Below are 14,430 nucleotides of genomic sequence, written 5' to 3'. Positions count from 1 at the left end.
TAACTATCAAAGATATTTTAATTACAGACATTTATTTTGGTGCATTTCCAATCATATTATATGAGTTGAAACATCCCATCAATCATTGTATACTTTATTCAGCCGAATCTTTCCCCTGAAAGAAAATAACAACCATTATTTTCCATGAGTCACTTTAGAAAAGTCACTCCAGAAAGAAATATGAAATGATAATGAAGCATCTAATTGACCCATTCATTTTTACCTTGCCAGAGTCGCGGCTTTTGGCTCTCAATTTGTTGACCTGAGACTCTGCAATGTCAGCACGTTCCTCAGCCTCCTCAAGCTCATGCTGGATTTTCCTGCACTTAGACAAGTGAGCATTGGCCTGCTCCTCCTGGAAAGGGATACAACGTACAGTTAAAAAAAAAACTATAAGGGTAGAGAGTATACATTTTTGATCTTGGGGTTTTATTTTTCATCTTTACCGCTTCCTCAGCCTGCCTCTTGTAGGCTTTCACCTTCAGCTGCAACTTATCAACCAGATCCTGCAGCCTGCTGACATTCTTCTTGTCCTCTTCAGTCTGCGATTTAAGACGTTTGCAAATGTGAGCATATTTCAAATTGAGGCCGTATTTTTGATCGACGCATGGTAAATTATATTCACCTGGTAAGTGAGCTCCTTCACCCGCCTCTCATATTTGCGGACACCCTTAACAGCATCAGCACCACGTCTCTGCTCCGCCTCAACCTCTACCTCAAGCTCACGCACCTGGAGAAATTAATGTGTTATGCCACAGGCTTACTCTCTGATAGCTTTTTTCTCAACATAACTATCTTACTCTGGACTCAAGTTTCTGGAGCTGCTTCTTGCCACCCTTCATGGCCAGATTCTCAGCCTCATCCAGACGGTGCTGCAGGTCTTTGACCGCAACCTCCAGATTCTTCTTCATTCTCTCCAGATGAGCGCTGGTGTCCTGTTCCTTTTTCAGCTCCTCAGCCATCATTGCGGCCTAGTAGGGACACCATTGATGGTTTTTGAAAAGTGTATCTAGTTGCAAATTTGACTAAATGTTATGAAGTGGAAAAAAAGGGAAAAGTACATCAGTAATGGCCTTCTTAGCTTTCTCTTCTGCATTTCTTGCTTCCTGAACTGTGTCATCCACTTCACTTTGAATCTGGACCAGATCAGACTCAAGCTTCTTCTTAGTGTTCAGCAGGCTTGTGTTCTAAGATATCAACATACTTTTCTTGTGAGTGAACAGCCTTAAGATATCCAAACTAAAACTTTTCTCTTCAAACTAACTGTTTACCTGAGAGTGCAGGAGTCCAACACGCTCAGATGCATCCACCAGCTCCTGCTCAGCAACTTTACGACCTCTTTCTGTTTGTTCCAGAGCAGCCCTAAGTTCCTCAATTTCAGCCATCATGAGGCCATTCCTGCGGTCCACCATAGAGGCCTGTTCTTTTAGATCATCCTGGGCTCTGACGGCATCATCAAGGTGCAGCTGTGCATCCTGGTTAACAACATATCAACATAATAGGTGAATGAATGGAAACATGAAGGACCAGTCAGCACAGTAGCCAGGTGTACATGGACAACATTTATTTAATCTGATCAGCATTCAATTTTCACCTACTCAGTGGCCTAGTAGTTAGAGTGTCCGCCCTGAAATCGGTAGATTGTGAGTTCAAATCCTGGCCGAGTCATACCAAAGACTATAAAAATGGGACCCTTTACCTCCCTGCTTGGCACTCAGCATTAAGGGTTGGAATTGGGGGTTAAATCACCATAAATGATTCCCGAGCGCGGCACTGCTGCTGCCCACTGCTCCCCTCACCTCCTAGGGGATGATCAAGGGTGATGGGTCGAATGCAGAGAATAATTTCGCTACATCTAGTATGTGTGTGACAATCATTGGTACTTTAACTTTAACTTTAGAATGTTCTTGTGTACATGGACCCTGAAAATGATCTGATTATGACATGCATTTTCATGCATCACACCTTGAATCGGAATACTCTACTTTGACATGCGCAGAACCTAACATAAACAGAAAGGTGTTATTATTCGTGCTATGGCGCCATCTTTAGGACACGTTTGCTCACTGCAGGTGCTGACGAGGCAGTGACTTTCGGTGTGAACAGACATGGCTGTGTGCATTTCCACTTGTCCAACGTTATCAAGCTATTTATTTATCATGTTTTTCTTCTGTTCACAACTTATGTTGTCACTCTCTTTTTGAAATGGAGCTGCTCTGTTCTTTTTATGCTGTGATTATGTACAGTTTGAGGCACGTCTTTATGTTATGACATTCTGTGTATGTGTTTGAGGCTAGCAGTTAGCACTTGGAGTAGCTGTAATGTTGTGAATAAAACATATTGTTTAGACGACAACTGGATCCCTTCTTTTATTGTTACACATCACAATCAAGAACATACTTGGATTTTTGCTAGTCTCGTTTTAAAGCAACAAACTCAACAACGTACAAGGCTACATCTGTACATGTTGAATGGGGGGAGACAGCAGCATGACAATCGCTTCATTCCGACACTATTTCATTTAGTCCCCGCTCCACAACCAAAGTAAAGCTGACATTGAAAACATGCCCACTTAGCATAATTCTATCCTAAATTTCGGAAGATGTGTTTTCATGCCCTACAATCCGAATGACTTTCGGCATATACCACCCGTCTCAATTGGCATTACATTTTGATGTGTGTGATCGAGTCAGAATATTCAGAATGGAGTGTTTATATGAAGCATTTTTATTCCGGTTAGGCTTTCAATCCGGTTAAAATGTGTCCGTGTGCACATAGCTAGTGTGTGGTATGGATCATCACAATAAAGTACCTTCAACTGTGCCTGTACGATCCTCAGCTGCTTCTGAGACTCAGCAGCCTGACGATTGGCGTGGCTCAGCTGAATCTCCATCTCATTCAGGTCTCCTTCCATCTTCTTCTTGATTCTCAGGGCATCATTTCTGCTCCTGACCTCAGAATCCAGAGTGCTCTGCATGGACTCAATCACCCTTTGACTGTTCCTCTTAATCTGCTCCATTTCCTCTTCTTTCTCAGCCAGCTTCCTGTCCACTTCTCCTTTAATCTGGTTGAGTTCCAACTGGACACGCAGGATCTTAGACTCTTCATGTTCCAGAGTTCCCTATTGCCATTGAAAATTATATATTAGTCTTTGTACTGAGGTATAACAATTCATGTATGTCATCGAGAGTCCCAGTATATTAGTTTCATTCACCTCAGCCTCTTCAAGAGCTGTCTGAATCTCGGACTTCTCTGTCTCCACTTGTTTCTTGGCTTTCTCCAGCTCATGAATACTCTTCCCAGTCTCACCAATCTGTTCGGTCAGATCGGAAATCTCCTCTGCAGAAAGATAAAGAAAGGTTAACAATTAGGATGGACATTGTTTGTATTGCCACCACATACTGTAAATCATATAATATCATAAACTGCAAGTTGCCTAATTATGTGAACAACTTACGCTGCAGGTTCTTGTTTTCACGCTTCATGGTCTCCAGGTGATCCAGAGCTTCCTCATAAGAGTTCTTCATCTTGAACAGCTCAGTGCCAAGAGAACGAGCCTCTTTCTGAGCTCCCTCGAGCTCTGCTTGTCCCTCCTCAAACTTTTGCTTCCACTCTGCCAACACCTAGTCCAGCCATTTTTTCAATATATTTTGATCAATACATATAGTATTTATCTGACTTTTGGTATGTCTTGATAGCACAAAATAAGAAATATTACCTTATCAAAGTTCCTCTGCTTTTTGTCAAGGTTGGCAGCAAGCCCATTAGCTCTCTCCACATCAATCATGAGGTCTTCCACCTCACTCTGGAGCCTCTGTTTCGTTTTCTCCAGAGAAGCACACTTTGAGTTCACAGCCTCAATCTGTTCCTCAGCCTCCTGAAGGCGCTGTGCCAACTTTTTCCTGATTACAAACATGTTTCTCAATGAGAATTTTCAATTCCTAAATGCATTTTTGGATAACAATCTACGTCCAATTACATCTCTAATTTGTATATTATGACAATGTTGACCTACTGAAAACATGGCTGCAGATACTTTTGTTTTTCAATTAAATAGGAATATTAAACTTATAAGAAAGATGCAGTCTAAACCTTGTGGTCATGGAATTTCAGTTTGTCTAAATTGTTCTCACTTAGCCTCCTCAAGCTCCTCAGTTCGCTGGATGGCATCAGTTTCATATTTAGTTCTCCACTGAGCCACCTCACTGTTGGCCTTGGACATGCCACGCTGCAGCTCAGCCTTCGCCTCCTGCTCCTCCTCAAACTGCTCCCTCAGCAGATCACAGTCATGGCGTGCTGATTGTAGTCCATGGGCAAGAGCGTTCTTTGCCTGGTAAAATCAGATGTATGAATTGATTTTTACTCGAGACAATTTTTGGTAAATAATATTTCTTACCTTGACCTCCTCTTCAATCTGCCTCTTCAGTTCTTCTATCTGCTGGGTGTAAGCCTGTTTTCCTCTGGTCAGCTGTGAGACCAGAGCTTCCTTCTCTTCAATTTGACGGCCAAACTCACCTTGTTTGGAGATCAATGTTTAGCATTGGAGATTAATGTTTAGCTTTATTGCATGTTTAGTCTCACACCTAAAAACTAGAAGTTTGTTTCACATGCCTACCGTTTTCTGTCAAGAGACGAGCTTTCTGTGCATTCAGGTCATTGTTCTGGCGGAGATTCTCATCATTCTTGGTCTTTATTTCACTAAGTTGGTCCTCAAGAGTGCGGCACATTTTTTCAAGATTTCCCTTTTTTGGAAAGCATTATTAACACCAATTTATGGATTTTAATACACTTGTTTTAGATCTTGGAATGTGTATTTATTTAATTTAGTATATAAACATATTCGGGTGCATTTTAATAAATGTAAATATTTTGCAAATGACAGCCAATTTTAGACCTTGAGACCAATTAAAAGTTTTAGGATGTTTGTGCAGTTTGAACAGTAATTGACAATTATTTTTTTTGAAAATGACAAACATTTGATTGCATAAGTACATTTAATTTGAATTTGTTTTTTTATGAGCTGTAATTTCTAATAATAAAATTATTAGGTATCTGAACAAATAACCAGATGAAATATTTAACTGTGTATCGTGTATCTAGAGAATATAATGGATGATCCATAGCTTTTGGTCTCCTATGGGGGGGGGGGGGGGGGGGGGGGGGGGGGGGGTGTTGCCCACAAATGTGGTCCTCTCCAAGGTTCTCATCATTGTCACCGACGTCCCACTGGGTGAGTTCTCCTTGCCCACTGGGTGTGAGTTTTCCTTGCCCTTATGTGGGTTCTTCCGAGGATGTCGTAGTGGTTTGTGCAGCCCTTTGAGACACTTGTGATTTAGGGCTATATAAATAAACATTGATTGATTGATTGATACTTTTATAAATTGAATTACTGAAATGAATTAACTTTTCCAAGAGGTTAACATTTATTGAGATGCACCTGTATATGCATGTGTGTGTGTGTGTGTGTGTGTGTGTGTGTGTGTGTGTGTGTGTGTGTGTGTGTGTGTGTGTGTGTGTGTGTGTGTGTGTGTGAGAGAGATACTAAATAAAGACAGTGTAACATGTTTATGCACCTTTGCTTTAGCAACGGCCTCCATGTTGCTGGAGAGATCATCAATCTCCATTTTGTATTCACTCTTTTCCTTCTCAAGCTTCTGCTTGACACGCTGGAGGTTGTCAATCTGCTCACCCAGCTCAGCAACACTGTCAGCCTGTTTCTTTCGCAGAGCGGCAGCAGTGGCCTCATGCTGCAAGGTGGACTCCTCAAGGTCACGGCGCAGCTTTTGGAACTCAGCCTCGCGTTTTTTGTTCATCTCAATTTGAGCAGCAGTGGCACCTCCAGCCTCCTCCAGCCTTTCACTGATCTCCTCAAGTTCCCTGGAGAGATCAGCTCTCTGCTTCTCAACTTTGGCACGAGCAGCACGCTCAGCCTCAATCTCCTCCTCCAGTTCCTCAATGCGGGCCTAATTAGACATGTTGTTGGTTTACTTTTTACATTTTGAAACATTGAACAATATTGAAGACATATACAGCAACGGCATCTCAACTAAACACAAAAAACTCACCTGAAGTTCCTTGATCTTCTTCTGAAGCTGAGCACCCATTGACTGCTCATCTTCGATCTTGCTCAAAAGCTGACTAATTTCAAAGTCCTTCCTGAAAAGATGTCAAAGTGCAAATCTTTAGAACATTTACAAACTTTATACATATTAGGATTTCTATTCATATTAACATTAAGTTTGTACTTCTTAATTTTCTCCTCAGACTGCTGTTTGTCATTCTCAAGGTCCATGATGGATTCCTGTGCCAGTTTCAGGTCACCCTCAAGCTTTCTTTTGGCTCTCTCCAGGTCCATACGCAGCTTCTTTTCTTGTTCCAGAGATCCTTCAAGCTGTATAGTTATATGATTCAGTCTTTATGACATTCAAACCAAATCTTATTTTTAGAATACATATAACTTATTAAGTCTTACATCATCCACTTGCTGCTCCAGCTTGGTCTTGGCCTTGGTCAAAGTGTTGACCTTATCTTCTTCAGCCTGCAGGTCATCAAGAGTCTGCTGGTGGGCTTCTTGAAGGGCTTTCTTCTCCTTGGTCAGTTTAGCAATGCTCTCATCTTGAGAAGCCATCTCTTCAGTCAGGTTCTTCACCTTTAAGATGAATAAACTCTTATTATCAAATGGCAGATTGTGTTAACTGAAGATAGATAGCTTAGTAGACAGTCAGACAGACAGACAGGGTTCTTCCGAGGATGTCGTTGTCGTAATGGTTTGTACAGTCCTTTGAGACTTTTGTGATTTAGGGCTATTGAAATAAACATTGATTGATGATAGATAGATAGATAGATAGATAGATAGATAGATAGATAGATAGATAGATAGATAGATAGATAGATAGATAGATGGATAGATAGATAGATAGATAGATAGATAGATATTACTTACCTTGTTCTCAGTGGCATGTTTCTCCTTCTCCACTTTGGCCAAGGTAAGCTCTAGGTCATCAATATCTTTCTTGAGCTCAGAGCATTCATCTTCTAGTTTTCTCTTCTTTGCAGTAAGCTCAGCATTAATTTCCTCCTCGTCTTCCAGCCTCTCAGTTGTCTCTTTGAGTTTGGCTTCCAGCTGAATTTTACTCTTGATTAGACCCTCGCATCGCTCTTCAGCATCTGACAGATTCTCAGACTCCTGTTTTACATTGGGATATCATGTGGGTTGTAAACACACACTATCGTACGGACACAAAAAAAAACCCCATGACATTTAAGGTCGATTTGTACTCACAGATGCCACTTGCAGTTGCAGATCATTCTTCTCCTGCAGAAGAGACACCATCTTCTCTTCAATTTCTTTTTTCTTTGCAAGAGCAGCAGCCAAGTCAGTGGTCATCTTCTCATAATTTTCCTTCATCTGGGCTAGCTCTTTTTCAGTTTCAGCACTCTTTAGCAGAGGTTTAATCTTGTAGTACACCTTCATCCATGGCCAATGTTTGACATTCATGAATGAGCGCACGTTGTACTGGATGGTAAAGATGGCCTCTCTGTGGATATAAATGATAAGTTATGAGACTGTGACTATTTTATTATTTTATTTTGATCCCGATTATATTTTTAGAATTCTCAACATGCCTCCTTTCCATCATCTTCACAAACTCCTTTCTCATGAGGTAACCACGGCAGAGGGCCTGAGTCATTGTGACCAGAGCTGCCAGCTTCTCATCTCTCAGTTCCTCAAGGGTACCCAGAAGACCTGCTTTGAAAAACACCTAAAAAGATTGAAAAATACAGTTCAACACTAGTTGATCCACCCAAAATAAATGAAACACACAATTGTGGCTATAACCTTTTTAGAATATAATCAATATTTTAAAAAAAACAACAACAAATGAAGTATTATCGAGAATGTTTAACCCCCTTATCTGTGCAACGGCTTACCTTGGTGTGACCAAATCTGTACTGGTCATGGTCAATATCAATTGAACCAAGCAGCTTCTCTGCAGCCTTCTTGTTGTCAATGAACTGTCCCTCAGGGATGACACTGGCATTCAGTACCTTGTACCTTTTCAGGAAAGGAGTCAGTGGATTATTTGGCTAGTCATGGAGGATGTATAATGATGATTAATAGTTTGTTTAATATACCTCTGCTTAAAGTCACCATAGAGGATTCTGCTGGGGAAACCTTTCCTGCAGATTCTGATACCCTCCAGCACACCGTTACACCTGAGCTGGTGGATGACCAGGAAGTTTTCCATCAGACCTGTTGTTAAATACAATAGTTATTTTTTTAATCATCATTCAGTATTTAGTATCAGCATTTTAAAGCTTAAGTATCTCACATTAAATACTTTATTTATATCTTTCTTTACCTGGTGTCTTCGACTCATTAGGAATCAGACAGCGCACAAAGTGAGGATGAGTGCTTCTCAAGTTGGTCATTAGCTTGCCCAAGTTTTCCTGAAAGTCCCAACCAGGTAATAATGTATAAAAGTGTAACACATGTTTACTTACTGAAATTAAAAATCCATTCATTTTCTACCGCTTACTACATCTTACCCTAAACTGTGAGGACACAGTCTGCATAGAGCCCCCCTTCTTCTTGCCTCCCTTCTTGCCTCCAGCTTCTGTGGAATATTTTGGTGACTATTTAGCATTACAAGTAAATTTAATAGCTGTGTGTGTTAAAAATGTTAATTCTATTGTCGGCAAACACAACCTTATTAAACATGAATATTCGCATACCCTCAGCAGGAGCAGGAGGATACAGGAAAGCCAGAAGTTTAACTGGAGATTTTTGGTACAGTTGCACAACAGAATCATTCAGTGGGTCCTTGTTCTTGTCCAGCCAGCCAGTGATGTTGTAGTCCACTGTGCCAGCATAGTGCACCAGGGAGAAATGGGCCTCAGCCTTGCCCTTTGTGGGTTTTGGCTTTTCAAAGGCTCTGTTTTTGCCAAGATGCTGGTCGTAGAGCTTGTTCTTGAAGGATGTATCAGTGGCCTTGGGGAACATGCACTCCTCTTCAAGGATGGAGAAGATACCCATGGGCTTAAATAATGAGTAGAAATAAACATTTTGAGTGATTCAGTCGAATCATCTTGTATTTTTCCAAGTGCAATAGCAATAAAACACTATTTTGTCCATTCAATTAGTTTCAAATATTTGTTCTGAATCGAATACTTACCTTTTCAATCAGCTCAATGCAGGCAGCCAGGTCCATGCCAAAGTCAATGAACTCCCAGATAATGCCCTCCTTCTTGTACTCCTCTTGCTCCAGGACAAACATGTGGTGGTTGAAGAACTGTTGCAACTTCTCATTAGTGAAGTTAATACACAGCTGCTCCATGCTATTGTACTGTGGGAAGACAAGTAGATTACAACAAATTTGTCACGATGACTAACATCTGAAAACATGGTTTACTCATTTCATACGAATGAAGCTTACATCAAAGATTTCAAAACCAGCAATATCCAGCACACCAATGAAGTGCTGCCTTGACTGTTTAGTGTCCAACATCTGGTTGATACGGATGACCATCCACAAGAACATCCTCTCATAGATGGACTTGGCAAGGGCTGTCACTGAGTTATTGACCTGAATGGAAAAAAAATGTGTAATTTAAAAGTATTAAATGTATTAATTTATTAGAAGTATAGTAATGTATTTTTTTATATTAATACATTTAGGTAACTGACACACAATGTAAATACATTAAAACTAATGCCACCGGAATTGTATAAACACATCAGCTGCAGATAATTTTATGAATAATAATCACTTGAAAACCTGTGTGGCACATTCATAGCACATACTGTACATACAATATGATTAACATACAGTATCTTAATGAGCTGAGAATAAATGTAAATATTTGCCAGTTCTTTTTTAATTTATAATGTTTAATATTATTTTGGTAAGGTAATTAGTTTGTAATGTTTTTTTGTATTCGGACAACTTATGCACAATCCAAATACCTCCCAACTAGTATAACATAAATTTGAAAACAAGGAGATGCATATAATCGTCTGATTCAAAATATTTATTTCAAACAATGGGCTGTAATGTAAAGAACTTATCATTTAAGTGAACATTTAACTCTATAAAGAGCTCATATTTACCTGAGGTACAGTCTGTCCCTTGGTGACATACTCATTTCCGACTTTCACTCTGGGGTAGCACAAAGCCTTCAGCATGTCAGCAGAGTTCAGACCCAACAAGTAGGCAACTTTGTCAGCCTCTGAATTGTTTTTGAAAAAGTACTGTTAAAAATAAATCTGGCATAGTTTTCCGATCACAGTCACTTGCTATGTCTGTTCTATTCCTGCATATTTTGATTGAGATAACTGTAACTACGTACCCTCTGTGCCATCAGGCTCAGCCTGCTCTTCACGCTGCTTCTGCTTGAACTTCAGGTTACCATGATGGAGGACGGCACCAGTCATTTTGTAGATGCTCAACTTCTCCTCATGGCTGAAGCCCAAGATATCAATGGCATTCTGTGTGCAAATAAGTTATTTACAAAGATGATAGTATGATTACGGGAAAAAAACACTTATCCTAACTTAAGTAGGACATTAATTCAAATGACTTTGTTTCTCAGGTACTTTGACTTACATCGGTGGCTTCTAGCTCTTCTTTGTCATCAATACTGGCCACAGTGATCTGCCCCATACTACACATGGGGAAGTCGTAGGGGTTGGTTGTGATAAGTGCCAGTTCTGTAAATTCAAGTGTAATAATTAGAAAACGTTTTCACTGGACAAATTTGAATGATGTAGCTTTTTTTAAATGACTGTTCCACTCCATACCAATCAGTTCTGGTTTGTGGTTGGTCATCATCTGGTAGAAGATGTGGTAGCCTCTCTCATCAGGAAGCTGGAATGACACTCTGGACTTCTCCAGCAGATCTGCAAATAACATATGGAAATTACAGTCGAGCACACTTCTACTGCGACATAAATGTACTGTTGTTGTTTTTTTTGTACTTACAAGTCTCAATATCAGCACTGGCCAGTTTGCCAGTTGTGCCAAAATGGATCCTAATGAATTTACCCTGTTTTAAACAAAGGGTTGTTTAACAGTCATTAATTGGATAAGAGTAAAACAGTTATTTTCTAGCAAAAGGTAGCTATACTTACAAAACGAGAAGAGTTGTCATTCCTCACAGTTTTGGCATTACCATAGGCTTCCAGAAGAGGATTGGCAGCAATAATCTGATCCTCAAGTGAGCCCTGCAATTAGGTTTAGACATAAGATCAACAAACTAATTTGTTTTTCTCTTGGAATATATCCTATTTTTGTAATTTTACAAACCTTAAATTGTGCTGATCCGGCACTATCCTTTTTCTTATCTCCGCCAACTGAGATTGTGGCAAAGTACTGAATGACACGCTTGGTGTTCACAGTCTTTCCGGCACCAGATTCTCCACTGTCAATAAAGGCAAACTAATTCAAACATGTTTTGAAGTGTTCTATTTGTTATTTACTCGTTTAAATTAATAACAAAAACTTACGTGATCAAGACAGACTGGTTCTCTCTATCTGTTAAAATAGGAAAGTAGCAATTGTGTATTTCTGCAGCCGCAATATTTTGATAAATAGAAACTTGATATTATTCGGCCTGTTACATACCGGTAAGCATGAATTGATATGCGTTGTCAGAGACAGAGAAGATGTGGGGTGGAGCCTCCATACGCTTCTTGCCTCTATAAGCAGACACAACTTCCGCATCGTACACTGGGAGCCACTTGTAGGGGTTCACAGTTGCACAAAAAAGCCCAGAGTAGGTCTGATAGAGATCAGAGGTGTAACACAGTTAACCGCATGTCTTAAAACTGTACATACAAGTTTGTACTATACTTCTCAGTGGGCTTATTTCCGTACATAAATCATCCAAGCTGCATAACGCTCTTTGAGGTTATACAGGACGGAGGCTTCATTGAGATGGGTCATCATGGCCATGTCCTCAATTTTGTCGAACTTGGGAGGGTTCATCGGAGTGACGTCATCTTCTTTAACCGTCCTCTCCTAAAAGTTGACGTTAGTCACAGTAAGAATTGATCACGTCCTTTGAGCAGAACTATTGAAAGAAGTTTCCAACCTCCTCAGTGTCCAGGACTTTGACGGTGACTTTGCCACCTTCTTTCTTGATGATTGTTCCCTTCAGGTACAGTTCTTTGGTATCAGCCACATAGCAGGCTGACTTGGCATCGAATGGTTTGCTCTGAGCCTCAATTCTCTCTTTCTCTGGTTTACGGAGGTAGATGGCAGCTTTGCCATATAAGGCCATTTCTGCGTCGGTACTCATGGTGGTGGTTTAGGTCTGGGTCAGACAAACATTTGAGAAACAAGACAACTATTTTGGCTTCTTCAGGGCCAATGGGTAAACTTTGAACGGAACTCCATAAAGGCAATCTGGTATCAGCAGTGTTCAGCCTTGTAAAAACCCAAATATATAATTTACCAGTTATTTGTTAGGAACCAATATAGTTACATGTATACTACCTACGTTTACATTTAAACGTACTGTATATAAAAACAAGTATATACATTTTACTACTACATATGTTGACCGATATAATACAGCCTGTACCATGGGACTTAAACTATACTGTAGATACAGTTGTCAAACAAACATTCAAACTCATATTCACACCTGTGCTGTTGTTTTCTTCATTGTTAATGTTTGATTGTTAGTTCTCTATGGACACTTAATTGGACTTAATTATACTGCACAACACAACATTTGTTCAAATTATTCATGCAAATTAAACATTGGAAACTAAACAATGAAAATAAAACAATGTAACTGAAATGTTTTCATACCTGACTGTCTATTCGTTAAATATTAGTTGAATGTCACAGTCCTGTTGAAATAACAAAGAATTTATGTTTAATACAAAAAAATGTTTTCAAACAATATCGTAATGCATATTTTAAAGAAGGAAGATACAAGTCTTAAACCCGGCATAACAGTTTTACTTACCACAAACTGGGGTCTTCAAGGCTCCACCACCACACACTGCTGTGTCCTCTTGGTCTCCTTTTATATTGAGTCTTGTTCGCATATAAGGCAAGTGTTAAATAGGGAACACAAGCCAAATGTGGTGTGAATAACTGTGAAAGCAGACGTCCATGGAAATATGGGGTGTTACATTCTAGTTTTTTGGATTTTATATGCACCAGTTCGGTTTTTTGTTTTTTTTTGCTTTCTTGTTTAAGAAAAAAAAATTAAATAGTAACTTCATGTTTTTACTTGTAATTAATTTAAAGAGTGTGTGTTATTAATATATTCCAAACAAATTCGAAAAATGTGGTCTGTACTGAAAGTGTTGTTTATGGCCGCTATTATTATACTTTTGTTTTGGACACCTGCAAGTACAAATAGCTTCTTTCCATTCCTTTGTGGTCTTTACTCTGAAGACATTTTCAATTTGACTGCACTACAGCTGCATTTTCATTTGTCTTTGGCACACTATTATATTGTATTTTTATCAAGACAGCTGTCTTCACAGGCTGTGTGGCAACTCCGGTTTCATGAATGCTGTTCCCAGCTTAAACAGTTACAAGTTTATGTAGTCCCGCTGTGCAAATGTAATACTTTTGGAATAGCTGACCTAAAGTTTGCATTTTCCGAAAGTCAACTGTTTTATTGATTGTATATTTTTTAGCATTGCAGGTTCCCAGATGACCAACATTTAGTATGACCTAAATTGACAGAAATATTCATTTTGATTAAACATCTGCTGGAAAAGATAACCATCACTGGATTTGTTTCCCATCCATTGGGTTGTACTTGTGCATACACTGTAAGCTCATTACTAAACCATTTCATAATTGGCAAACATTTTTTGAGAACTTATTTTTTGGGAGCTTTAAATCACTGATTACTGTTGTATCTTTCGGTTTTCGAATGTGAATAGTTTTTTTCAGAACCCATTAAAAAAACACCATAGTTTCACCATCAAAATTTTAAATACATATATATATATGTATGTATATATATATATATATATATATATATATATATTTTTTTTTTGCCAACAATTAAATCATTAGCATTTACAATTCACCCCACATGTTCATCCTTCTTTTGTGTATGAACACGCTTCGCTTACCAAGCGGAAATAAAATTTGGGACACATGACAAAGATTACCAACAGGACAGCTGATGCTTACATGACTTAGAACATTTGTCGCGGGACCATTCACCTAAATAATCAGATTACCATTGACAACAACAGATCCCAAGTACTCTATGAGATATATATTCCATAGATGCACTTTGATTGTAGTTCAGAATTTGAGATTTAACTCTATTTGAAAAAGTTGATCTAAGAAGTATGAGTCAAATCAAGTAGAGGAGTCTCACAAAATGATAACAAAAAAAATCAAAAGCAAATGTTTTATAATAATAAATTATTAGAAGAAAAAAAAG

The 14,430-nt window shown here is 39.1% G+C and overlaps 1 protein-coding gene across 1 annotated transcript; it reads right to left on the bottom strand.

The window, feature by feature from the left end:
* On the bottom strand, positions 1-13,095 carry LOC133563350 (myosin heavy chain, fast skeletal muscle-like). The gene is made up of 41 exons (XM_061917437.1): positions 12,979-13,095; positions 12,819-12,859; positions 12,094-12,315; positions 11,877-12,020; positions 11,625-11,781; positions 11,507-11,534; positions 11,307-11,421; positions 11,132-11,224; positions 10,983-11,046; positions 10,802-10,900; positions 10,608-10,711; positions 10,351-10,489; positions 10,112-10,230; positions 9,438-9,587; positions 9,177-9,347; positions 8,737-9,040; positions 8,551-8,618; positions 8,364-8,451; positions 8,137-8,254; positions 7,933-8,056; positions 7,623-7,763; positions 7,283-7,534; positions 6,944-7,186; positions 6,473-6,649; positions 6,246-6,391; positions 6,066-6,156; positions 5,574-5,963; positions 4,616-4,742; positions 4,397-4,515; positions 4,134-4,330; positions 3,719-3,902; positions 3,458-3,623; positions 3,215-3,339; positions 2,813-3,121; positions 1,272-1,475; positions 1,062-1,187; positions 801-971; positions 626-730; positions 447-542; positions 224-355; positions 1-115 (listed from the first exon to the last, which is right to left on the bottom strand). The coding sequence occupies exons 3-41, from the start codon at positions 12,298-12,300 to the stop codon at positions 95-97; spliced, it is 5,814 nt and encodes a 1,937-aa protein (XP_061773421.1). The 5' UTR covers positions 12,301-12,315; positions 12,819-12,859; positions 12,979-13,095; the 3' UTR covers positions 1-94.
* Between the last annotated feature and the right edge of the window lie 1,335 nt (positions 13,096-14,430).

The sequence above is a fragment of the Nerophis ophidion genome, linkage group LG12 (genome assembly GCF_033978795.1).
Source record: "Nerophis ophidion isolate RoL-2023_Sa linkage group LG12, RoL_Noph_v1.0, whole genome shotgun sequence".
Lineage (NCBI taxonomy): Eukaryota > Metazoa > Chordata > Actinopteri > Syngnathiformes > Syngnathidae > Nerophis > Nerophis ophidion.
This window is presented reverse-complemented; position numbering and strand designations above follow the sequence as displayed.